Source organism: Ceratosolen solmsi, unplaced genomic scaffold (assembly GCF_000503995.2).
Source record: "Ceratosolen solmsi marchali unplaced genomic scaffold, CerSol_1.0 scaffold10, whole genome shotgun sequence".
Taxonomy (NCBI): domain Eukaryota; kingdom Metazoa; phylum Arthropoda; class Insecta; order Hymenoptera; family Agaonidae; genus Ceratosolen; species Ceratosolen solmsi.
In genome coordinates this window covers 8,093,001-8,120,847 of record NW_011948412.1, presented here as the reverse complement: position 1 = coordinate 8,120,847, position 27,847 = coordinate 8,093,001, and the positions used below count along the sequence as shown (strand labels likewise).

The window sequence follows — 27,847 nt, the reverse complement described above, 5'->3', positions numbered from 1 at the left end:
TACTATAATCGCGACGATTGATTGTCATTATCAATCGATTGAAATTCATCGAACGAAGCAAGTTTTCCGACTGCCGTGGAAGCAAGCCTCGCCGCATTCCATCCCCTTCGCTCCGCCGATCGAGAAACCGAGGGGTCGCGGGCACCGGCCAGGCCCCCAAATCCACGATTTTCGAATTCGCCCGCGACCGTTATCCCATCACCTTCTCACCTTCACAATTATTCGATTACGCGACATCGGCCAGCCCGATCGTCGGCTATTCGTAACATCAAAATCGCCTATCTCTCTCCCAATCCCTCGCTACTTGGCTAAAAACGCCATAGTTGCCAAGAAAAAAGAAAAATAAAAAGAGACAGAAAAAGTAACGCACGACCGCCTACTTGGCGCACGCTACCATCGCTCGATAAGACGTCGCACTCGCGCCTATTCCTCCCGTAATTAGCCTTGGCTGATTAGTCGAACCGCGAGGTCGATGGTCCCCGAGCAGGTGAATCAGCGATCGCGTTGCCGTCGAGCACTGCGTCCCTGCGGAGAAGCCTCGGGCTTCACGGTCGCACCCCTCGAGCTTATTTATCGACGACGGCGTCATTGTCTCGTCACCTCGGATCCCAGGGTCCGATCCGTACGGACGTTCCGCGACGATCGGGGGCAAATGCCAAGGAGCGAAAGCACTAGTGACACCTACGGCGCGACCGACGAAAGTCATTTGTCATCGTACAAGCGAGCATTGACGTTGGAATGCACGTAGGGGGTCGCAATGGCTACACGGAAATAGCCGGCAGATTGTAAACAACGCGTTAGGTGTCGTCGTCGTGTGCGCGCTCGCGATGCCGACAGTCATGGTGTGTGGTATGGATGGCGACGGTAGCGGTGTAGTGGTAGCGGTGCGGCGGTAGCGGCGGTGAGGCGAGAGCAGCAAGAAAAGTCGAGGGGAACCTGTTATTTGACGGCTGCGTGTTTGTACTCGGGTGCGTGCGTTCTCGTGTGTTTGTAAGCGCGACGTACAGCAGCAGCAGAAGCAGCAGTAGTAATAGTAATGGTAGTAGTAGTAGTAGTAGTAGTAGTAGTAATAGCAGCAGCAGCAGCAGCAGCAGCAGCAGCAAAAGCAAAAGGAAAAGTAAACGTGCGAGAGTTGAACCTTGTCGGGGTATTAGTCGGTTTGTTTCTTTTTTACGTAATCGATGCGGAGTACGGTGACGTGAAAATGCCGAGATAAGTATCGCATCTTAAGGACAGTGTGACGGCGATTTTATATCCAACGAGCAAACATGAGAGGCATATTGATATTCGATCAGTTGAACGACGTTTTATTTACAAAGTGCAACAAGAAGTTCGCGAATCACATTCAAAAGCTGGCCAAATTACAAGGACTCGTCACCGAGAGCAAAGTAGGTTAACGCCGCATTTATTTAACGAGTGAAAATTGTCAAATTAGCCTGACATCGCATTTTGAATTGCTATAAGCGTGGAAAGTTGGTGTTTATCTAGCTGCACACAGTGTCACCCAAAGTACTTGCAAGCTTGTTATTAGATGTACTGGCATTGTTATTTGATTATCGCGATGGATGTTTCTCTTGGATATTTCATAGTAGTGGGGTTGTTTGGAAATGCAAGCGCTTAGTTGACATTGTTGTATGGTCGAATATGCTTATGTTGACTGCGAAACTCTGCACACGCAGGGATGAAAGTCGTATTACGGCGTGTGCAGGCAGACGCATATACGTATATGTGATTTTTTTTTCATTGTTTATCAATCAATGATCCTATGTATCGATACATTTTTTTCATTTTTCAGAATGAAAGCAATTCGTCAAGATCAAACTTCAAGCCCAGTCCAAATATTATCATGCAACTGTTTTCGCCAATTGTCACGTCCCAGCATATCATGGCATCGCAATTTGGCAACACTTATACGTCGATGAAATGCCAAGATGGCACAAATATGGTATTCAATGAATTCATGGGGTATATGTTTATTTATATTTCCAACGAAGAGCTGGAGATAATGCGACGAACGATAGGTGTATGCATTACCGTCGTGAGATATCTCTGTGGTCCGGATGTTTCCTTGTGAGTGAAAAAGAGCTTGTCAGCGCATGTGATTTAATCATTTTATACGCATTGTCTATTGTGTCGAATGTACAGAGCGTTGAATTCATAATTGGTGGTAATCCGGCTTGCGCTGAGCTAATTAATAACTAGTGCCCTTGTCCTTTGACTTTTCTAGATTGAAAATAAGCAAACAGAGGGTTCAGATGGTCTCCTTTCTCTTGGATGCATGGAGCGATTTGAGAGGTTCGGAACAGAATATTCTAACCGAAGCTGTCGAACAATTATCGGTAAATGCGGATCTGGCATCCGCCACATTGAGAATATTGAGCGACGCAGCTGACAAATTGAAAGCTCAGTCGGAATTCTCTAATGTACACGTTTTGATACTCGTTGAGCACAAGTTCCTCTCCCTCTTTTCCAGCAAAAATGCTCAGGATTTATTAGCATCGGACATTTTGATGATGGTACTTTTATGCTACGTAGCCAATAAGAATAAAACTGGAGAGTACAGCGCTCGTGAAAATGATTCCAATAGCGATTCTATTCTTTTGTTTCAAAATGGTTCGTCGAATAAAATGGAAATCAAGCCTCGTGGGCATTTTGGAAAATTGTCTAATCCCACATCGGAGGACATAAATCATTTATTTGGTACGAATGTCCCTTCCAAAATTGTCGACTAGAATATTAAGTTTGTCGGTAAAAGCAGAGAGGGGAAAATTTAAATCAATATATATATATATATATATATATTCGCTTATTTTACATTTGCTTTCAGAAGGTTCCAGAGATTCATCCATAAGCGAAGGCCTTTGCCTATACGCTCTCGATGGATTCTATAGTCAATTAATGTTTCTTGGTTCCGAAGAGACTGGTTACACGGCCAACACTATTCACATATCCGAATTGTCAGAGGGAATAAATTTAGTAACGATAGTCGAAATGACAAATCTGACGATTTCATCTGGATTGTACGATAGCTTTCGCTATTTAAATATAATAAATGGACTTCAGTTGCAAAGGGATATAGATGAGCTGAGGCCAGCTTTTGATAACTTAGAAGTAGCTATTAAGAAGACCTTGGACGGTATAAAGAAAAATAGAGCAAACGTTAGTAATGAGGTTGACATGTACCAAAGGCGAATGCAAGTTAAATGGGAGTTTGTTAAGAAAAAGTATACAGAACTGTTGAAATCTAGGGACGTCGAATCAATTCTGCAAGTAGAATCAAATACAAGTAGCTTCCTCGATGCGCTGAAAGAACTCTTCAGAATGACATGTCTGAATAAAAATTTCCTTAAGCATGGGAAGGATGTGATAATGACCGTTAGTAGACTTGTCTGTCATAAGCTGAACGACTTCAATGATTTCCTAAAAGTCAAAGCTTTAAAGAACTTCACTATTGGATCATATCCTTTTTTTACTTTAACACCGTAGATTATTGGTGAAAGTATTAGCTAAGCTTTATTATTATAATATAGTCTATAATAATGAATATTTTATTATCGCTGCTCTTTAAGTAACTTGTAGTTAAGAAATTAAGAATACGTTTAATGCGATTGGTATTGGCTGTAATAGGTCTATTATATTACGGTAATGCTTTATTGTTTACATACATTTGCAATGTATTAAATTTGAATTAAACTCTTAAGATAAAAACCGAAAGATAAACTAACATAGATTTTATTCTAACGCATTGTAGATTGTTTTAATGTTAAAAGCTACTAAAATGTCTTTCCACTGTTGTCGATCACAAATTTACAAATGCTGTGTGCATTTGTTGTTTTTGTTTTTTTTCTTCTTTTTATGACCTTGATTAAGTTCTGAACAATTTTTAAAATTGAATTCGACATTATTTTTATGTTGCTCGCATCTTTTGCTGGGAAAAACAATGGAATCGATCATATGGCTGTTTTTACTACGATCGTTAACAAATTTTTCAATTAAATTACCCTAATCTTGGAAAATTTTTTCTCTTACTGCCAATACAGAAACGTAGTGTACTCATTGTTATGGCTTCATCATTATTAAATTTAGTACATACACGACTGTTTAGGAAATGGAAGCTAAAAAACAATGTCCCCATCGAAACGTACAACGTAAAACAAACTATATGAGAAAATTGAAGTAAAAAGGCATAAATAAAACGATGCAGAATCTTCATTACTTGTATTTATTGACATCGACTGATGCACATACCTTACAGTTTGGTCCAATTAATTATTCTGTTAAATAAATAAGTAAAAGATGCTATACGTCTATATTTATTATTAACGTAACATATTAACCAGGATAAATGCATTACTTGTTTTATTTGCATTAGAGAGTTATTATTAGAGAATTAAAGACAAAGATATTAAAAACTATTTGAATAAACCCAAGTAATGAAGGATTATGAGTTTCTTCCTATTCTTATAAATTTTCATTAGAAATCGTGACTTTGTATTATTGCCATTTTAGCGAAAGAACATTTGCATTAGAATTTATTGTTCAAATGAAATGCCGACGGAACGTAAAAAGCTCATTCGTATGTAATTTATTCTTCAAAACACCTATTTCCTATTTTATTTATTCAATCCACGTCAACCCGTAATATTTTCTCATTTTGATTGATTTTAGTACCCGTGATGACGTAGCTCATAACAATTATAGATCCTTAATATCTATATAATAGAGTAAAATAAAATTGCATTTTATTTGTGGAATGATTTACAGTGTAAAGACAAATTAAATTATTACAAGCTGGTTTGTAAAATTTTTCGTCGATATGCAGCAAATAATAATTATATCCCAATTATTAAGAGATGCGAATGCAATGTTATTAAAAAGTAAATGTCGCTTATTGTAAATATAAGTTGTTGCCTATTAATGCTTTTGAGTATTTGTCCTTAATGCTTAATTCTGCATATACGAGAACTTCCCTAACGATCAACAAATATCTGGAAGAATTTCCTGGTCTAGTGCACTTTATATACATTGACAGGACGACTCACAGATTAATTGCTCCTACGATAGATTTCACAAATTGCGAAACACTAGCATTAACAACGAGAAAGGTAAATGTTATAATTTCAAAAAATAATTTCGACAATTATGATAAATCTACTTTATTAATTATTATTTAATATAAGAAATAAACTGAATTATTGCGAGGGGCTTATGTGAGTCGAGTAAATATTTACAACAGCGTTAAAATTTTTCAAACTTTTATTTAAAAATTTTTAAATAAATATAATATCAATGGCTTTAGGAAGGTAATGTTACATCATTGTTACATCATTGTTACAGATATGGAACATGGTGGAACAGAGTAGAATACACCTTCAGGAAGGGCATATGTCTATAATGTGGAAAGATACAACATTTAACTACGCTTACTTCTTGTGGTTCGAAGATAGTTCGGTATGTTGATTTAAACAATTATAAAATACTTTTACGTGTCAATTACTTTATCAATTAAATGACGTTTTCTTTTCTTTTCCTTTTTTTCTTCTTTTTTTTTCTTCAGGGTTCACCACTTAAATGCAAAACGTATTTTAATCACATGTTGAGAAATTTTCCAGTACCTGGCATTTTCTGTGGAGATTATTACAGGTTTGTATCGTAACAATGAGAAATTTTTAAGTTTAAAGTCGATAATAACATAGGACTGTTGATTAATATCGAAATTATTATCATCATATCAGACTCAAATTAGTAAATTAAAATTATTATTAGCAAATATCGCTTAAAAATAACGAACTCTAGTTTTTCAATACAAAAATAATTCTCTTATTAACATTTTGTTGTGAGAAAAAAACATCTTTCTTCTTTCTTCTTTAATTATAAACGTTAACTTAAATATAATACTTAATGAATTCTTTAAATTGTTGATTAATTTTAATATTCATTTTTTACACGTATATCATGACTATATGACATTTATTATGAAATTAATGCTATGTAACGTGAATTTACGTGTTTGAAATTATGTATTTGAAATGATGTACAAACATATCGATTAATGATCATCTTAACGACGTATGACGATTTCAACTTTTCGATACAAGTATTTTTTCGGTAAGAATTTTCAAAAATAATAATTCAAAAATAAAATCTAAAATACCTCAAGTAAAATAAATTTAATATTAAGATTTCAATTGCAATGGCGATTTCTAATTTATGTTAATTAACTTGGATACTTTTTTTTATTATTAACAAAAGATAATCGTATCATTCGAAAACAAATGAACTCTTGTTGTTTGGTCTATTTTCCGCACATTCAAATATGCAAACGCTCTTCTACTAAATACTTTGTTTGTTTGTTGTTATTTTTTTTTTTTTTTTTTTTTTTTTTAATATATATATATATATATATATATACATACATATAAAAAAGTAAACGTTTTCTTAGTTTAATAAATTATAATAATAAATTTCTTCTAATAAATTAACAAATTGTACTAACTAGAGGAAACTTTTCAAGCAAAAATTTACGTTTCTCGAAATATCTATTATTAAGTGTTTTCCTTGAAGTATTTTCGCTTTTAATCGCCATGAAATGTATCAATAATGAGAGAAACTATTTTTTTTTTTTTTTTTTTTTTTAACCATACTAATCCTCGAGACGTGCACAGGGAGACTACAGTTGTCCATCCACCACCTCTAAATTATCATTTAAATCCACTCGACACGGCTGTGAGACCCAAAGCAAAAGACGTTGTTCCAATATCCTAGTCAATCAGTCGATATAAAACCAAAACCAGTAACGATCCTCGACAATACCAACAACTGGAACTTTTATCATTGTTAATATCACACGCATATTGTTTTTATTGTCGTAGAAAATTAGCAGATACCTATTTCCCTAAGCTCTCGGCAAGCAAGATCCGGATTTACGAACTATACTGTGTTCATCTAGGCCTGGCTACGTCCTCCTGCGTGCTCGAACACTCGCGGCGACTTGCGGCGACCATCTGGGAAGTTACCGGGCTGCCCAACAACCCCGCGGACTTAATTTAAAAATACAGCCACTATCTATATGTATATGTATATTTGCGATGGACATTTAGGAAAAAACAGCTCGAACAATTGACGAGCACTAAACTGGCGTGTGTACATAACGTAATGAGTTACGTGTATTAGGAATGAAGCCGTTTAACTCGGGAACTAACTGACTATACCCAGCGTACAATTCCGTTGGCAATGAAGCTTTCTGCTTACGGAAAGAATTGTATGTGTTGAGCTGTCGTAATGAGAGAGAGAGAGAGAGAGAGAGAGAGAGAGGTAAAGAAACGATTGGAGAGGAAGAAAAGATGCTGTTGACTATTCGTCGTGTCCCACGATGTTCGAGAAACGAAGAATAATTGAACATAATAATAATAGCGAATCGCTCTGGTTCGTCAACTTCGGCAACAGGAGCTCGACTTTACGGAGAATCTCTGTATTTATTTGTTAAAGTTCGGGATCCTTGTGGTCGGGCAATCGACTGTCGATTTTTCGGCCATTTGACACTATTGTTGATTCGGTTATTACTTCGAGTTGTTCAACGTCTGTGAAGGACGCAGAGACCGTGGTCGAGTTATATTTGTCGGGACACTCGCAACGAATGCTATTGGTAATGTTACTCTGTTGCGTCGATTGAGATGAAATTTTTTCACTGCTACTCGCCTCCGTGTTACTCTGTAATCGAACAAAACGTTTTATTAATGATGACGCATGACGACTCGGATAATGACGAACTTCTTATTTACAAATCTCTGTCTAGTTCAGTCAATAATATATAATTGTATGACCACTTTCATTAGAGATTTTTCATTAAATATCATATCATTCGAACGATTGTTTAGTAAATTTTATGTAAAATATATTCGTAACTTTTAATATACCTGCTCTTGTATAGAGTGAAAAATATATATCAAGACATTGTTTCCCATCCTCTACTATATTTAATACTCACGTACACACATTTAACGCATTCTATTAGCACATTAAAATATTTATCAAAATTATAGAATAAATATTATGTGCATTGTAATTCGAGGATGTCAAATGAATTTTTGTGAAAAACGTCGATAAATCAAAGCAATTTCTAATGTGATAATTTCTTCAAATATTCTCAATATCACTCGATTATACCAAATGATAATGTATACGAAAAATCTATATATAATTTAATTTTGAATTTACTATTGACAAGCATCGATTCTAGATAAATTATTATTTGTGTTAATGACCTACTATCCAACATGTGAATAAATACATTTATCTATTAAAAGAAAAGAATGAATTTCTCTAAGAAAATATTCTACGTTCTACATTTTAAAAGCATTACTTTTATATAAAAGTGTAATTGGCGTAAAAAACATTTTTAATGAATAAATATACAAATAATTTCGTATTAACCTATAGGACGTTAGTTAATTTTCAACAAAATTAAAAAGCAACTCCCCCCCCCCACCCGCCCAACCATATGGATATTTAACTTTATTCGATTCAAAATATATTAGAATCTGTCATGGAATTAAATTTTAATCGTAACTATTTAATGCAGTAATTTCCTACCTACCTCATGTAAACGACAAACATTTGGTAAGCCCAATGATTTCTTTGACTCGTCAGAATCCAGCTTTAAGTCGTTGTCCAATTTGCTTTCACCCTTTTCATTTTTACGTCTTAAGCTTTCCGATTTACAATTTTCAATAAACTGCTTTTGTCGAAGTTCATTAAGTTCTAATTGGAGATCCGATATCAGTTGATCAGATTTATTGGCTTCAACAATCAATTTAGCCAAATGATTTTCAGCAGCCTTTTGTATTATTTGCACGGAATCCACGCTCGTTTCATTTATCAAATTATCCCTACAAATGATAAAATGATCGACTGGCTGATAACGATGGAAATATTTACAGGTCACTTAAATTTGTTTTCTTACTTCACCGATGCGTATATTGAATCGAAAGCATCTGATTTATGTGACGAATGTAGCGTGGGCTTGTAATTATACCCATCCACTTTTGTGGCATCGGCTCCTAGATTATTTACCTTCAACGGCACTGGTAATATCTTATACTTTGTACTATTAAAAGAAATGAAATAACATTATAACGACATCTCTCGTACAATAAAAATTTCTTTTACAATTTCAATTATACATATTTTTATATCTATACCTATTGTAGCTACGTATAATTTAACTATATAGTCTTAACTACTTTTAATAAAAATTGAGAATAAATTTCTCGGAAAATATTTGTTATAATTCAGAACTTTTGTGTTAAGCGGTAGAGCATTGTTGGCGACAAGTCCACGATATTAATCTTAATGACTATTTCTTATAATTTCTTACAAAAATGATTGGATTTATAAGATATTACAAGAACATATTTGCAATTTTATTGGCAATTAAAATCATAATCTATAATTTCTACAATAGGTTTTATATAAATATTTGCAAAGTATATACTATTATCTATATTTTATGCAGAATGTTAAAGTTAACATTGCGATAATGTAACGAATAAAGTAAAGTAAAAGAAAACATGTAAAGTAGAAAATTTTGTTCTTTTTAAAAAGTATTGGTAAAATTTTAAATATGGGCAATACGTTTAATCGCTATGATAATGACCTTGAAATTTTTTCATATCGAAAGAGATGATGCTTAAACTTATATGTACCGCCTCCTGCAGATACCGAAGAGTTCATAAGACATAATATAAAATTGTCTTTTCTTTGTATGTTATTTATCTTTGAGAAAAAAGCTGATAACTGGCAATGTAAAATTTTATCTCTAATCGATGCTCTTATAGGCAAATTTTCTCGATAATGAAACCATCCCACAACTTGTTTAATATTATCTTTTAAAAAATTCTTTAAAATTTCTTCATCAAGTTTTCCAATGGAGTTGTAAAAAGGCTTGCTTATAGGGTAAGCCTCCACACTTTTTATATCTAAAAATAAAATACACTTTGATACACTCTGATACGTGCACATATATATATATATATATATATATATATATATATATATATATATATAATACCTATTTTACCGATTTAATTAATTTTAATGGCAGATAAATCTGTTCTTGTACATTTCTATTGCTAAAAGTAGTAAAAATATTCTCAAATTGTTTCTTAACATATTAAACTTATTTAATAATTACACGGCTTAAGATTATTAAACGACAAAAATTAATTTAATCAATATTGGTTTAAAAAAAATACTCTTATATCAAATCTTACTTATGTGACGCTTAACATACTCGATATTTCTATCAGAATCTGTAACAATTTTATTAATATGTTCGACAATTTCTCCATATAGAAATCCAATCTGGAATAATAAATTGCTCAAATTACTGTAAGTAAAGACTGATAAGAATTACCAATAGGCTGGTGTGTTGCATAGGTAATAAAAGGCAGATTGAATTGTAACAAATTGTAAAAGCGAATGGAAGATTGCGAAATACTTGAGTTGAAAAACAATTGAAGGGTCGTAACTCGAGCCGAACGGTAAACAATCCGACATATTGTATGTCACATTAGTCGCGCGTATATAGTTGCAAATATACATCGAATTAAGCAAAACCACAAAAATTCATTATCAACGTATAATGAGAGTGGCATTACCATAAATAATAATTAAAAAAAATAACATTAAATTAAAAATAATGAATAAATTCTAATGTTAATATAATAGAAACGAGTACGGTAGTACGGTTAACTAGGTCAATTATAATCTCTACATCAGGCAGAGATCATTTTAATAAGAGAGAGAGAGAGAGAGAGAGAGAGAGAGAGAGAGAGATAGAACGGGACATTAAGCTCTAAGGTACAAAACAACCCTTACCTGATCATGGCTCCTCCTGTTCTCGTAAAGCAGGAGAGACAAGGCGGGCCCCGAAATCATAGCGAGCAGTTCATCGTTAGCCATTGCGAGGCTTAAAACGCTCCCAAAGTCCTTTGGATCTTTTACGCTCTTAGCAAGGGTCTCTCAAGGAACACAGCCGCGAAATCTAATAACGCGTACCTCGACCTTGGCAACTCCTACCGCACGATCCAAATGTTACAATCGTAAACGCGAACTCGTCTCGCGCATCCGGTCTCCGGTCTCCACCTTCCCGCGGCTAAACGGCGCCTCTGCTGTCTACCGGCACGCGCACGCGCACACGTACTTATGCCCTCCCCACGGCTACGGCCACCAACCACGTGTTCCGTAAAAGAAACAAAAAGAGAAAAGAAAAAAACAAGTGAAAAAGAAAAAAGACAATCGTCGTTCAGGCGGTGACACTCGCCGGCTGTTGCGTCCAGGATAAAGACAGTTGCTCGCTTGGTGTTCGATTACCGGGACACCTCGGGGATTTGGCTTTGGAGGACGAGGGCGGACGTAACACTTCATCGCGCTTTCGATTTGTCCGGCAGATCGTCTTGATGATCATAGCCACCAGTGCAATTGCCAAGGGTCAAGGTCGAAGCTTAATGTCCTACAACAGATCGGGAGTTTCCAATTCAGTGTTTCGTTTGTGTGGCTGAGGTGACGAAAGGTCCTCGGTTGACGAAATTTGCAGATAATTAATTAAGAATTACGCAGGCTGCTTGCTAGCATTATTATGGTTTTGCACGTCCTCGCGCAATTTAACAATAACAATCGCGACAAAGAAAGAAAGTAGATAAAGCAAATCCTCTCACTGCCTCGATTGATTAGTCTGTTCGTTTGGAAATAATTGTTGTCGATTGTCGATAATTTTGTTATGGCAAACTTTTTCATAATAATGATGAAAGTTGGGTATTATTAAAATAATATAAGCTTTGAGATTGCTATGGGACAGCTTATATACTCATAGGCTTTCTTAATTGCTCGCGTGAGTCGTTGTGCCGGCGTCGAGGAACGCAATTCGGTCGCACGAGAGGATGAAACAAATGTCGAGAGAGAGAGAGAGAGAGAGAGAGAAATAATTCGACATCGTCTTCGATTAAATTAGTTCGTATTGGCGTGGGCGTTAGACGGATTCAGTCGATTCCTCTAGTGACGCACGCGATAGACATTTCAACGAATTCACTGGCTTCGTGTCGCAGAACTCCATGTACATTCAATGTTATTCACACAAGTTAATTACACGTGAACGACAATTCCGAGTTACATCTCCTGACAGAGAGCGAGAGAGAATATATATGTATATGTAAACTAGAGCGAATCGAATGACCGGACATACAAGGATTCTTGGAAGAATCGCGGGTTGAGTTAGAAATCGATGATCGCTTTCAAGTACATTAGGGTTAATAAAAGACAAAAAGTTCTCGCAAGAAATCCATTAAGAGAAGAAGAGACGAGTGTTGGTTAGACTCGATAGTAGACGAGGCCAAGTTTAGGAGTCTAGATCATTTGAAACGGCCTTTGTCTGAATTTTACAGGGCGGGAAAGTTTCGTATTCTACATCTTACCCTTCGCGTTTCTGCTAGCGGGACCTTTTCCTCCATCGAGCACCCTCTTTGCATTTGCATATTGAAATTGTTCGGAGGCGGGGGTGGTCGCTTGGAAACTAGTTGAAAATGTTTACAATGATTAGGGAGTTGCGCCCGGCCATTGCTACATTCGTGCATAGTTCTTTGGGCATCGTCGAGTCACTTTTGCACGAACTACCATTGCTCGCGTAATATTCTCACGTATCGGTAGTTTGCTAATTCGAAGCTCATTGTGCAATGATGCGATGCCGATGTGATGTTGAATAATAATCAATTGCGTGTTGCCGTATCATTGTACACGAGAGCAAGCCAATTCTCAGCTCTGCGACTATCAATATTACATTCAACGCTTAACGATTAGCCCAACTAATATATTCCCTGTATTAATGCATTATTTAGTACGAAAACGAGGGGACGCGCAAGCTTCTTGGTGAAAAGATGTCGAGAGAATTTGTTATTGAAAGCCTTTTTTGGATGCTGCGTTCCACGTAATCCAACAAGAGCCAACTTAACTTGTCCTATAGGCTGTGCATCTCCATTGCAATAAATCTCTTGATTATAATGACTATTATTTGAATATTTGAAGAAAGGCTTTATTTATCATCATTGTTATTATAATTTTTGCGAAAATTACCTCGTCGAGTGTAAATGACAAAGCCTCGGTATAATAACGACAGGAGCTTAACAAATGCTAAATAATAAAAATAAACGAAATAAAACAAAAATTCTTGCGAAACATATGTACACTTAATGGAAGATATCACATGGATCATAAAGTTCCAAAGTTAAAACCGTTGATAATGAAAACGCGATAATAAATATTGATTATGGTGTCCCAAGGACCACACGTTGCGTTAAATACGTTTTTTTCGCGGCTGCGTGACTCGAGTTATTGCACAGAATTTTACAAACATCTATTCATAAACAGGCAGCACGTACTTACAGAAAGTACTTTTATTACAGACCAACGGCTTTTGTAAATCATCGTTGATTAACTTCACCAAAAAATTTACATCGAATGTCTATGCATCATTATTAATACTACGGGTTTTTATCAGTTTCAAAGCTTAAACCAAAATTGATAAATAATAAATATGTCCTCACATCGGACTATCTCTTATATTCTGCAATAATATGACCTTAATTTTAATGAGAGATTCGTTCAATTTTAAGATCTCACTAGCGTTCCTTACATTATGCATTACAATTTTATTTGCGATGCTAGTTAGAAGTGGTAAATGTATATTGTCGATGTTTATCCTCGAGTTACTTGATATTATTCATTATCTGGTCAACTAACGGTACGGCGCCAAGCGATTATCATTTCAATAATCCCAATCCGAAACCTATTCCTCGATTCTTCGCTCTCTCTCTCTCTCTCTCTCTCTATCTATCTATCTATCTATCTATCTATCTCACTCGACGGACATTGACACGTACATAACTGTTACCTCTGCTACCATAATTAACTAAACGACTCCTACACATAGCTTAGAAAAGCTAAAGTTCTGAAACCATCGAAATACCTCGCAATTTATTAGAGACGCAAAATTTTTAGATTTACATTAAGATGTAAAAGACATTCATAGCCGACGGAGATATACATTATACCGTGTAAAGTAAATTTTATCGATTTCACCACGTTTTCGTACATTTTTATAAGTTACGGTAAACAAAACCTGATGAGTCAAAATATTAGTTTTGCAATGGCATAGTAAACTTTTCAGTCTTCCACGTTTCTTCATACATGAAAATTTCAACGATAATATTTGATTACTATAAATATGGCAGAGGTTTATTATATTGAGAGAATGGCATACTTTCTTTCTATTGTTTTAACAACAAGAAATTAATGATAATTATAAAAAAAAAAAAAAATTTGTAAAAGCTGCTCACAATGCTGTTTTTTATATGAAGAAATTAATCAACAACGATAATAACGATAATAATAGTTTTATAATTAAGCAATATATTGTCAAATAAAAATCATAATTTTTGTTTTTTTTTTTTTAAGGAAATAAAATATTAACGTTGCATTGTTATTGATCAGAACGATATCTTATATTAAAAGAATTTTTTTTCTTCCATAATTTATTACAAAATTCAATAAATACTTATGAACTATATGTATTGGTTTGTTAAATTTTTAAAATTTTAAATTGCTAGTAGTGTTTCGAGATACATACTTTACTTTGTTGTCCTTAAAAATCGATTATATTTACTTGTACATTAAAAATGTTTGTTATTGATATGTGCAATACATAGTAAGTATAGGTATTATCGCATGAAAATAACTGAAAAAGAAAAAATATTCTCGATTTTTGTTCTATAGTTCACAATATCTTTAATAATAATGGAAAACGATAAAATAACATTTCTTTTATTTATAAATGATGTTAAAATAAAAGGTAAATATGCTTTATAATAACGAAGCTGCTATTGTTGACTGATTAAAGATTTATCTCTCTCTCCTCCCCCCCCTCTTTTTTTTTTTTTTTTTTTTTTTTTTTTTTTTTTTTTTTTTTTTTTTTGTAGTATAATCAATTCAATGTATATATATATATATATATAATATAGTATTATAAAAACTGTTATTGGATCCCGATTATAATTGCAATTTATCGTCACAACTGCAATATTTAAAAAACAAACGAAACTTTACATTAAATTTAAAACGTATACGCTTGGCGTTCTTGCATTAAAAAAAAAAAAACATATTTTTCATATAATTATATGTTCGTTTTCATAAAAGGCTTACATGTAACAAATATTTCAATAGTTAATTTAATATGAAATCCTGGCTTAATTATCAGTATCGGATGAAAGTTTGTTCATTTAAATAATAGTTGATAATTGTTGACTGTTTGCTTTGTTGGGGCTGCTTGTCTTGTAACAAAAAGATGTTTATATTTCAGTTATATCGTTGATTTAAAAATAACTTTAATTTAGTATTTAAGATAAATATCCATTGTCAAGTATCAAAATAAAAATAAAAAAAAAAAAAAAAAACAAATCCCATTCTTTCTTATTAATGTTTATCGATAAGTTATTAGAATGCTTAAATTTTATTACCACATTAATTATGAGCGTTACGTCTGTAAATAACTTGACCAATCATGTTTTATTGAAATTTGAAAGAATTAAAGAATAGCAATTAGTTTTATATTACTTTTAGTTTCTCGGCTATTTAACATTTTTGAGACAACATTATTTTAAATTATCCAAGTATCTACAGTAAAGTAATGAAATGTTCAAATAGTTTGAATTTACAAATTTGCTAAAAATATATTTAAGAAATTTTACTAAATATTCTATAAAATGCTTCAATCATAATTATATATTATACTAAAGCTTGTTTTTTAATATATTTTATGTTGTTGTTGTTGTTGTTATTATTATTATTATTATTATTATTATTATTATTATTATTACTGTCGTTATTATTGTTGTTATCGTTGTTGTTGTTGGTGCTATTGTTGGTTTTTATTTCAATTGAAATCAAATGATAATTTAATAAATAAACTGATTGCAATACATATATTGACATTTAAAAGTTACAATTTTCTTCAACATCTATAAACGTAAATAATTTTTAATCTTTTTCCCGTTTCTACTCTTAATGAGATAGAAGACAAAATTAGAGATGGAGAAATAAAATTACAAATTTAATGTCATCTGAATGCCTAAAAAAATAAGAAATAAAACTTAATATCAAAAGTATTACATTGAAATATGTATATTTTTATAATCATAATCATATGTATAATCATTGTTAAATTTGAAATTAATTATAAATGCAGCGAGTACATGATATTTTCTTTTTTGAATATTTTTAAAGGCAATTGAACGAATTATTATTTGAAAAAAAAAATTATTTATACATTATAATATTCCAAATCAAACAAATTCATAATTTGAATATATATATATATATATATTTAAATTACGTTGTAACGATAAATTTCAAAAAGAATTACGTAAAAAATTAAATACTGCCATAGTGACTTCCTTACCGTTCACCTTTATTTCAAATAAAACTCATAAATAATTTAGAATCCATTACACTCCGTCATTGTATAATTTTAGTTACATTTTATAATTTTTATATTTTTAAATCACTATAGAATCATTAAACGGACAAACAGCAACAACATTTGCATCAACAGAATCAGTATAATTTTTAAATCAATGTTTTCCGATTTCTTGTATTATTATGATTCATGAATTTACGGTAAAAATTGCAGGGGTTATACTTGTTACGAATGTTCTGTAAATGTAAAAATCTTTATAAAATAAAATGTACAACATAGATTGATTCGTCAGAATAATAAATCCTATATTGCATGTTGTTCGTTTATAAAAACGTAAATATTATCTGTAATAAATTAAAACTTGTACGGCAATCGTATTTAGTGGATAAATATTTACCATTGAGGAGGCGCGCCGAGTCACGTTATTGCAACATAATGACAGATTATCTCATATAAAGAGGTAAGCCATAATTCACGCTACTCCAATGTCTTAGATTCGATATCGTAATTAAATATCATTTAATATAGGGAAAAACGGCGTTAAATCGAGTAAAAGTCGGCTGAAGCAGTTGTCGATGGTTTCCATAGTCAATGCCCTCCCAAATATTCTGCCCAAAATATCCAACGCTTATGTATTTCTATGGAAGTAGTTGGGGAATTAGATGACGGCTTTACCTTGAATGGTCTCCTCCCGATTTAGAGTACCCGAGGTTCGAAAAAGATTGCGGGAGCTGCTCGATAACTCGTGGAAATGGTAGCCAAGTCCGGAAGGACAGACAATCGGGAAAAATAGAATAGAACACCGACCAGTCCACGACTTTACTCAGCTCTATATGATATTTATGATAGCTTTGTTAATAATGAATTGCCTAAAGGAGTAATTGGACGATTATGCTATTAGGAGCTTGAATACGGGCTAATTAGAAAAGTTTTAAACTGAATGTTTATTGTGTTTTGGATGAATTTTAGATTTTAGAATTATTGATACTTGACCCCGACGATGGCTTTCATTTTTTTTTTTTTTTTTGAACATTTTACTTTAGGCAATTTAGTTTATTAATTATATTGTTTAATGATAGAATGTTTAAGAGGTCGTATTGGAAAGATGGAATTTTAAACGAGAATTATTTGATTAAGGAAGAAAAATAATTATATGAATTAAAATTTTCTATCTACGATACGCGTCTGAAAAAGTTTTCAAAATTATCTTTACATATAATAAAATTCAGTAAGCTTAATATCTCTCGAAATAATCGATTTTAATAATATTATTAATTTCCAACTTTGCTAATTAATTTTGTTTGTAAAATTAAACAATACACATATGATAGGTGCGAGTATGCACTAATTAAATAACTTTTATAGTAAATATACTTTTAATGCACACGAGCTGGTGGATTAGTAAATTAAAAAAAAAATAAAAAGCTATTATGCATTTGTATAGGTATGAGACTTGACTGACGATCATCGATCATAAATTGATTGAGTTAACTTGACGTGAAATCCAAATCAAATTCCATAAACATACACGATCTATAATTGGCACGTTCAAGATTGGATTCCCTTTGATCAAGAAATGTTTTATTATCATGTTTACTTAAATTAACATTTATTTTCTAGTAAATATGATAAAATTTGATCGACATAATAGCGTATCTAATCTTAACGTTAATTTAATAATTATTTATCACACTCTAGGAAAATATAAAAATTAATTTTTTTCAAATTATCGTGAATTGCGTATTTTCTTAATGTTATGAATTAAATGTAATGAATTTTTATTAATTATTTGTCTTCGTAATGAATTAAATAAGCGAGAGTACGAAGAGCCGTAATTTAAATCATTTATACTTCACAATCTTTTAAAAGTAATAATCGCTACTTTATAATATATTTATGTACTTTTTTCTTTTCATATCGTTAAGGTTTGCCTTCAATTTGAATTTTCATTCTCTCATGTAAAATTTAGATATTCGGTACACTAAATAATCCATCTAATTCTATTGAAACTATTCTTGAAAACCAAGCGCCAGCAATAATTTAACAAACATTTGAATTAATCAGTTATAAAGATAATAGATAAACGGCATAATTAAAAAATGTAAAAATATATAGCTCAAATAATAAAATAATAAATCGTATTAATTGCATTGTGGTATTAAAATTTTTTACTCTCCATTGACCTATAATTATGTTTGTAATATTAAACTTTTTAAATGAGTTCGTATATAATATTTATTTTGAAATATTCAAAGAACGTCAGAAAAGTAAAGAGAATGAAACGATAAGGGAAGACTTTGCCCTATCGATATGCATTTTACAAAACATTAAGTGCGATATTCAAGAGACTCGGCGTTTATAATGTCAATTGTTAAGAGGTTGAGAAAAATTTTGTATACGGCCATTATCTTTTTCATGCCTTAAAAAATCATTGGGAAAACAATTTTTTATTATAACTAAAGCTATAGATAAAATTTTTTCTAGCAAGATAACTTTTGTTATGATAAATACACTGTTTCATCATTAGGATAAACTTTCCGATTTTATATTTCATAACATTAGATTATTCGTTTAATTAATGCAATTATTTATAATCTCAGTTGCAATTTTGGCTTGCCACCTTCTGGTCGCCTATGAAAATTAATTGTAAAAATTTTCTGAAGGCTGATATTAATATATATGTATTGGATATTATTACCAATATGTTTATATGCATAATCTTGACCTGAATTATCGCAGATTTGAAAAATGCTACTTTCGTTACTTCGGTTAGCTTCAAGTTACCATACGGCTTCTTTATTTATATCTGAAGTTTCATTATTTTTTCATTTTTAAATTCGACAGATAATATGTAGATGTCTAGTTTCTATACTACGTGTGAATATTATAAAATTTATACTTTCGACGGATATAATGCTAACTCATCGCGTCTAATTATTGGTATCATTATTGTTAAAAGTTCGACTACAAGATTGTTTACACAACTATTTATTCTCAGCGGATACGTATGGTCCATTGAAACTCTAATTAGCGTTACAACGATAAAAGTTCTGCGATAATCGTGCCGTTATTGAATATTAAATAAATGATATACAATGAAAAATGGAAAATATTTATCTGTGAAGGAAGATTCTATGGATAAGATGAAGAAACTACACACACACACACACACACACACACACACACACACACAACTTCAATTAACAATTAACAAATGTGCACATGTATATATATATATGAATATAATATATATATATATATTACTAAAAAAATGAAAATTTTTTTTTTACTTTACTTACTTCCATTATTTCATTTCAAAAACGATATAATTTTCAAAATAATCATAAGTCCTTAAGCAATTCGACAAACGAGAATTTAAACATTGTTTCGAAGAAAGTTCAATTATATGTTCGTATTTTAAGTAGATAAATGCCTAATCGTTAATTTGATAAGAAAAACAGTTTATTTACAAGATTTCGTTATATGTCGAAATATAACAATGAAAAAATTATATTACAATCGTTTATTAAAAGTCTCCTTTTTCCTACGTTTAAAATTTTCCATATAATTTTTTTTTTTTTTTTATATAATTTAAATTTGAAGCTACCGTGATTCTCTTTGCTATTCATTTCGTATAAAGATAAGATATATATATATATATATATATATATATATTTCTATTTTGCGTTATGAAGTTTTTTCAGCTTCTTATTATTTCAACTATATAGTTTATTTAATGTTTCTAAATACTTTCATCTTAAATCAAAATCTTTTTAAATTAGAAGAATTTAATTTAATTGGGCGCGATTGAGATGTGAGAAACGAACGACGTCGTTAATTAAATGAACTAAAAATTGTAAATTTACCTTCAGCTCGCATGGATAAGAAAATTTGATAGGGCCCGACAACGATATTCATTAAGTCCTATTTATATTTATTAGAATTTTAAAATTCAAAAATATTGTTCAGTTTAGATAACTTGACAAGACGCGATCAACATTATTGTGCATATTATATGGACCGTTGGGTGGCACTTTTAATCTGCCAAAGTTATCAATTCAGACACCATTTGTATATAAATGTAAATTCTGCATAAATATTCCGTAGATGAGCATTAGGACTTCGAATGGTAGTTAGGCAATTTTTAATTTTCAATCAATGAGTTAAAATGCATGGAATTGTGTATTCGCTGATTGGATTTTCATCGAGCAATGCAAGAAGCCTTATCAATGTAATTAGTTTCGATAGACTTGGAAATTATGCATCTTACGTAATAATAGTAAGGCTATTTATATACTTGTTTTTCTTTTTTCTCCATTAGTTAATTTATAATAATTATTTTTATTCAATTTTTCTATATATATTTATAAATATTGTAAAGCGTGTATAAGTACCGAGTGATATATTTATCTTATGATGTATCAAAGTCAATGACTATATCATATATATATGACGAAAATATTTGTATATCTTATGAATTAAAAAGGCCAAAGTAGAATAACAAAAGTTCTAAAGGTTTGACGCGAGGGAATTGATTATAATAAAGTTTAAATCGAAAGTAAATTAATTTGCGATTAATAAAGTATTGAAAAGTATTATAAATATATATTCGCGACGAAATAAAGAATGAAAAATGAAAATTAAATTGAAAATTCAAAGATCCTGGGACGGTAGTAGAAAAACAGTTTTTCCGAGTAAATTTCTTTCGTTTCAGTCTAATGAAAATTATTCGAAACGAATGAATGATTCACAAGAGTCAAAGGGGATGGTAGAGTATGATGCGAAATACGAACTTTTGAACATCCATTACGGAATGTCTTGTATTAATGGGTCTGAAAAAATCAATCGCGCATCCATAAAACTGTCAATTACAAATAAAATATAGAAAAAACGAGGGGATGTGTATAAGATTTAAATTCAAATTCTTTGAATTCACTGTTATCTAAATGAGATAATATAATTTTTCTCATATTAAATGTTCAATCGTATAGCTCAATTTAAGTGTTGATAAAATAAATTAAAATAAATATTTCTAAAGATAATATTAATTATTACGAAAATAAAATATTTTCAGTCTTTAGTTTTGATCGAATAAAGCGAATAAAAAAATATTATATTTGATCATGACTTTTGTTACTCACGACACAATTTATAATAAAAATGTGTATCTCTTCGAATCCTACAATTTTTGATAAAATCCAACCAAAGTTTCAGTGATTTACAATTAATACATTTTGTTTGGCAATATTTAGATATAAAATTTTTATTGAGTTTATATTGCACGAAGAGTAGATATTAAGAGTAATTTATAAGTTTATTGTACATATTAAGTATGTATCTGTAATACGCAAATTTCTGTGTAAATATGTATTTTTTTTATGCCTATCATTCTATATGCCAATGTTAGTACATTTTAAATGAAATACAAAAAAAAAAAAAAAAAAAAATGGAAATAATATCCTTTAAAAACAAATATTGTTTAATCTTTCGTATAAGAAGACGACTACATGCCTATACAAGATAAACATTGTATACATTTTTCTATTAAACTTGGTATAGTGTCTGTAAATATATAGAATTTATTCCATCGATTTATTCCACGTAAATCGATAATAGAGCAACTTTTAAATTGAAAGCAGAGATGGCGAATGAGCTTTTGCGATCTGGATAAATTATTCGATGAAACGGTTAAGCTCGACGTATACATTGATTTTCAGCGACTGTCTCGTCTGTCCATATTTTGGGGTTAAAGGAAAAAATGTAAATTATTATCGTTACAGCCGAGTCCGTTAATATTTACATTATTTACGAATTTTTTGTCTCTTTGACGTTCTGGGGCCCTGGAAATTATAAACGATTTACACAGATGTAGACTTGAGATTTATACTTGATACTCAAAAAAAAAAAAAAAAAAAGAAAAAAAAAACTCCGAGTTCTTTCTGTAATAATGAAAAGAACAATCTTTCTATTTCAATTATTCTTGTTCAATGATTTTCATCTTTTCATAATTAAACAAATATCTCTTTAACTAATAAACATTATCATTATTATTAATTATCAATAAATAAATAGTTATCTATTACATAAGGATAAATTATAATTAAGGTTTGGCTCATTTATCTACATTTTTTTCATTTAATGATAAATATTAATGATAAACTATTTTATCTCATGAAAATAAGTTTTTCAAAATAATTGACTCCTTCGAATTTTCATACATTAATAATGAAAGTTTCTCACATTAATATTAACCGATAGGAGTGACAAACGTTAATTTTAATTTTCTCTTTTCTCATAAGAATTTGTAAAAAAAATTTTATTTCGTATTATAATAAGAATTTCCTATTATACTAAGAATTTCATATTATAATATGAATTTATTTGGAATGATCTTCGATAGACATTATATACTTTAAATAAACAGTCTCCCTGTTGCACGCTAAACTAATAAAATTTATACGCGATTTTTTTATCGCTAATTCAATCAATATGTTTGTCTGTGTGTCTGTGTGTCTGTGTGTGCGCGCGCGCGCTCGCGCGTATATAGTCATTAAAATAAATCTTTTACTATAAGTGAAAAGGGTATCAGAATTTTTTTCTCATTAAATATCAAAGTTTAATCTTACTCGAGTGTGATAAAAGTACACCCAATAACTGCTGCTCTGAAAAGTAAACAAGCATACATAAAAATTCATCTTCACTGTTACTAAAATGTCGAGGCAATTCTTCATACATCTCTTGAATAATCTCCGAGGTTACATTAATTACGAGCACTTGGATCATACGGAGTATATTAATTTGAGAGAGGTTTAGATTTTCTTTGCACTTTAAGAAGCAAATTTATTGACGCTTTCAATAACTTATCACATTAGCATGCAAAATCGCTCCCCTTCACTTTTCTCTCATCCTCCGTCAAATCAGAGAATTACCTAATAAGCCAGGATTCAATGTTTTTTCTTCTGAGTGGACGGACCACTGGCCTCCGAGGCTCCACGTGGCTCCTTTTACCAGATCAATGGAATCCGAGTGTCGACAAATAATGATATGGCACTAACCTTTTCAGAATCACAAGCGCAGGCGCAGCATTTTCCCCTATTTGGGTTGGCCTCGCTAATTCAATGTGCAAAGTCGAAATAACATCCCGTTGGTTGTACCGTAGGAACGAAGCTTCTTATAGAGAGGGCTGAAGGACAACGAAATATGATTTCTATGAAAATACGAGATAATGTTACTGTCCCAATAATGCCAAGTATATCGAGGGCTTTTTACGTGTCGATGGATTGGCATATTTCATGAAAATAAGCTCTTTTTATCATACATTAACGGAGCACATATTGTTTGGATATGATGTTATATGGTTTATGATGGATAGATATATTGTTTAGTGGTTACTCGGGAGAAATTTATGGGAATATACTTTAATTAATATGACAGTGCTTACTTATTTTACGCAATCAATGCGTGCAATTTAACGAAGCTGGTAAATTGTAATGAAAAGAAAAATTTACAGTGAAGGATAATTCATAAATATTGCTAGGTTAATTATCGATTATTTTTTTTTTCTCATTGAAACAATGACGACAGAATTTTAATTTATATAATTTTGGAATTCTGCCAATGTACAATTTATTAATGCTCTAATGAAGTTTAAATTTAATATTTCTTATCTAACCAAAGTGGGCTGGTAATTGCATATGAAAATTTAAACTTCAAGTCCTAACAAATCATCAAAGTCTATGTAACAACTGACATTACGATTGGCAAGTTGTAATTTTTTACGATCCTTCAGCATATAATTACCGTACAAAGTAGATAAAATTTTAAATTGCAAATGAGTAAGCTAGATATTTTAGACTTTAATAAGAATACAATTTTTTTAATTACTTTCCCACCAATTTCTCTACAATCTAATGTTATTTTTACACGATCTGGAACTTTACATATTGACTTCATTGCGGATAATTTTAACAAAGTAAAAAAAAAAAAAAAAAAAAAAAAAAAAAAAAACCATAAAAATAAACTAAGAAATATAAAGGAATTTGTATTTTTCATATAATTTTTCCATAGATTTATGAACAGAAATGTTTGGAATAAAAATTATATAGCCTTTATAGGTTGTGTCGAGCGATACAAGCGATGCACACGCATTTTTCCAATTACACGCTATTTATCGACCTTCGTCTTCAAAATTTAAAAAATTTTATTTATATTAGCATAACATTAATATACCATCGATGTAATATAGCCCATCGAGCATTACTCGCTCACGCTCATAAACATCAAAGTAAGAGTATTCGATCAAAGTAAATCAACGAGGCAATCATAACCTCCGTCCTCTAAGAACAGCAACATTAAACATTAAACATTATGAATATTTATCAAAATATAAAAAAAAAAATAAAAAATAAAACAGAACAAAAAAAAAAAAGACTAGACGATTAGAAGACTAGAAGATCTTAACGATTTTTGTCACATGCCCAAAACAGACTATTATATGTTCATTATTTTTACGATATCAAAAAAATTCTGCGATTCCGTATCCTTCGCGTTCATACTATAATTATATATACATAAGTGTATTATTGATTTACACCAATCAGTCTTGAATTTACAATAATTGTGTAATAAAATTAATATTTTATATGGACACAGAGATCTCGTGAAATTAAATTTTAGAGAATAGCTGCAATGCGCCTGCGCTAAAGGAGTGGCAAGTACGATTGCCAACAATTCCAAATTTGTTTATGTGAATGCGATATATAAGTTTCTAAATATCTTGTAATAATGAAAAATCAGGCTGATACGTAATTTCGACGCATAAAATATGAATGCTTATTTACAACAATAACGTGCTCCCACGATGCCAGAGGCGTTACGTGAAATAAAATTTATATATCGCCAACTTTATCATTAATTTTATACACCCTTCTGCAATTTGTCCTAGCTGCAGGAGTTTTCGAAAGGAAAATAACAACCAATCCTGCTACAAAACTTTCAACGGCATCTATCAACTAATGAACCATAGAAAATATTCGAGCGAACGCTTTGAAAAATTTAACGAACTCATCGATTAAGCGAGAGCAAAACTTGGTACAACTTTAGGGCTTTTATTAAGCGCTCGACGATAACTATTTCTTCAAGCCGGCCTTTTACAAATCAGTTTGGCAGATTTTTTTTTTATAATCAACTGCCAAAGTTGTCTCTCCATCCGTTCAAACATTATGTTAAACGGAGTTAAAACGCATTACCAGACGCTACTCTTAATATTCGAGAGAGCACACTGGCTCTCGTGCCTATCGGCTTTGTTGAATGAGACGGAGCACCGGTGTACTTGGCCGTTAATGGCAGAGATCGACGAAAGCCCGGGAGCCTACGAGTCCAACGATCCAAATTAAGAGCGAGAGAAGCTCGCGACGCCGCTTATTTCGCAATTTCAGATACGAGCTCTCCCCTACCCTCCCATTTCCCCTCCTTACCTCCCACCGTTCCTCCATCCCGCCATCGTTATTCCCTCCGACGACCGCCATCCGTCGACTTTTTCTTCGAGGCGTCGCCGAAGTTTGAGGTTATCGCGACGTCGTACAGATTAAAAGAATCGGACGGCTCGCAATCGCGGGAAACGAGGTGAGGGCTGATAGGCGCGTGTGACAACTGCTGCGTCGTCGGATAATCGATGGAAATGAAATTTCAGGCGCGATTTCGTTAAGCGAGAAGATAAGCCGGATGATGGGTGGCAATACGCTCTCTGGACTCGCGTAATATATCTTCGTAAGACGAATGTGTTCTGGAGACGTGTGGCCGTTCGTTATTTCTCATAGGAGTCATATTCTTAGTGCAACTCGATCCGTCGTCCAGCTCCAGCCACCACCACGCCCAGGAGACGCAATCGAGATCCATTTCTTAAAATGATTTCTATGCGTGGCTATTCCGAGCTGACGTAAAGAAGACATGATTGGACAATTTATGAAAAGTTGTTCTATTAATTATCTATGATTTCTTTCTATCATCGTCTTTCTTCGCGTTGGGCATATATTAGGCCTAGACCAATCGCGATTGACTATCTTTTTCTATGGTGGCATTTAAAAGCAGCACATTTAAATCCAATTTAAATCTGAAGAAAAAAAATCACTGCCTAACTATTTTTACCATTCGTGTCGTCGCTTTATAAATAAATCATGTCTCATGGGTTCTTTTGTCCAAGCTAATAGGAAGCTAATAGGAAGCTAATAGGAAGCTAATAGGAAGCTAATAGGTAACAAATAGAAAGAAAGTAGGAAGAAAGTAGAGATACGACGATTGAGATTTTTGCGCTAACTTTGCAATTACGAGGACTACGACATGAAGCCTAAGATAATTAACGATAATTTCTCTATTAATAGAGTCACGGAGAATATCGAGCATACAATATGCATTAATTGTATATGGCTTACATTACGTGTATGCGTCAAAGTCGCGCGAATTTTTAATAATGAAACGCCCATTATAATCGAATTAAATATGAATTGTAATCATAATAAATGAATATTAAAATTAGGCAGTCACAGAGCATAATAATCCGTAAATTACGTAACTTAGTATTCACGCGATGTCTCCTTTTTGTCGCATAAAAATATTATTCTTATGGCTCTTGAAATGTGTTTTGATCGAGTTTGCTGTCAAGGTTACGGCGGGAGCCCCGTATATTGTATTTCGACTATTGGAAAGAAGTCGACGATGGCCTGTTTCATCGACATTGACAAACGCGTTGCGAGAGTAATTGCAATAACGATCGGCTATCGCAGTTGTCTCTTGCGGAAGTCGCACTCGAAGGAATTGGCCAAGGTGAACGCGCCCTCCTGACGTATGTACCTGCTTGCGCCCGAATAGTTACCGTTTATCTACCACTCGTCCACGAGCGCCGTCTTATCCATTACTTCCTCCCATCTCCTCCTCTCACCGCCACCGCCCCTCGCGCCAAATTGCCCCATCGCCCCGCCATACCACATGGCCTTAAGTTTCGAATCGAATTTCGCTCGCGCTGCAATCGAATAACGCGTTCACGTACGACGAATTTGCGCGCCCACGCATTCCAATCGCTTCCGTGTCCGATTCGCTCAAGGCTCGCGGTCGAAAAATCTGCAGCCGCTCCTCCGTTCCTGTCCTCTCTCCCCGCACCACGCCTCGCTAAAACTCTCTTCGCGTGTGTTCCCTCCTCTCGCTCTCGCTCTCTCTCTCTCTCTCTCTCTCTCTCTCTCTCTCTCTCTCTCTCTCTCTCTCTCTCTCTCTTCCTCAGCCGGTCCGAGAGCCCCCACGCGCGCGGCCACGTCGAACGCACCGGCGCCGTCG

General features: G+C 32.6%; 2 protein-coding genes across 4 annotated transcripts; one reads left to right on the top strand and one right to left on the bottom strand.

Annotated features, from left to right (window-relative positions):
* Positions 1 to 1,123: 1,123 nt before the first annotated feature.
* HPS1 (Hermansky-Pudlak syndrome 1 protein) lies at positions 1,124 to 7,150 on the top strand. 3 transcript variants are annotated; one of them, XM_011508080.1, is made up of 8 exons: positions 1,124 to 1,388; positions 1,796 to 2,070; positions 2,228 to 2,700; positions 2,828 to 3,458; positions 4,985 to 5,105; positions 5,338 to 5,451; positions 5,558 to 5,643; positions 6,873 to 7,150. In XM_011508080.1, the coding sequence occupies exons 1-8, from the start codon at positions 1,269 to 1,271 to the stop codon at positions 7,048 to 7,050; spliced, it is 1,998 nt and encodes a 665-aa protein (XP_011506382.1). In that variant the 5' UTR covers positions 1,124 to 1,268; the 3' UTR covers positions 7,051 to 7,150. The 3 variants fall into 3 exon arrangements, with proteins under 3 accessions (XP_011506382.1, XP_011506371.1, XP_011506364.1); XM_011508069.1 differs by having other exon boundaries at positions 4,967 to 5,105; XM_011508062.1 differs by having other exon boundaries at positions 4,961 to 5,105.
* A 256-nt stretch (positions 7,151 to 7,406) lies between these two features.
* LOC105368895 (BRISC complex subunit Abro1) lies at positions 7,407 to 11,047 on the bottom strand. Its single transcript, XM_011508051.1, has 6 exons — positions 10,879 to 11,047; positions 10,272 to 10,362; positions 9,656 to 9,977; positions 8,963 to 9,106; positions 8,597 to 8,888; positions 7,407 to 7,710 (listed from the first exon to the last, which is right to left on the bottom strand). The coding sequence occupies exons 1-6, from the start codon at positions 10,960 to 10,962 to the stop codon at positions 7,483 to 7,485; spliced, it is 1,161 nt and encodes a 386-aa protein (XP_011506353.1). The 5' UTR covers positions 10,963 to 11,047; the 3' UTR covers positions 7,407 to 7,482.
* Between the last annotated feature and the right edge of the window lie 16,800 nt (positions 11,048 to 27,847).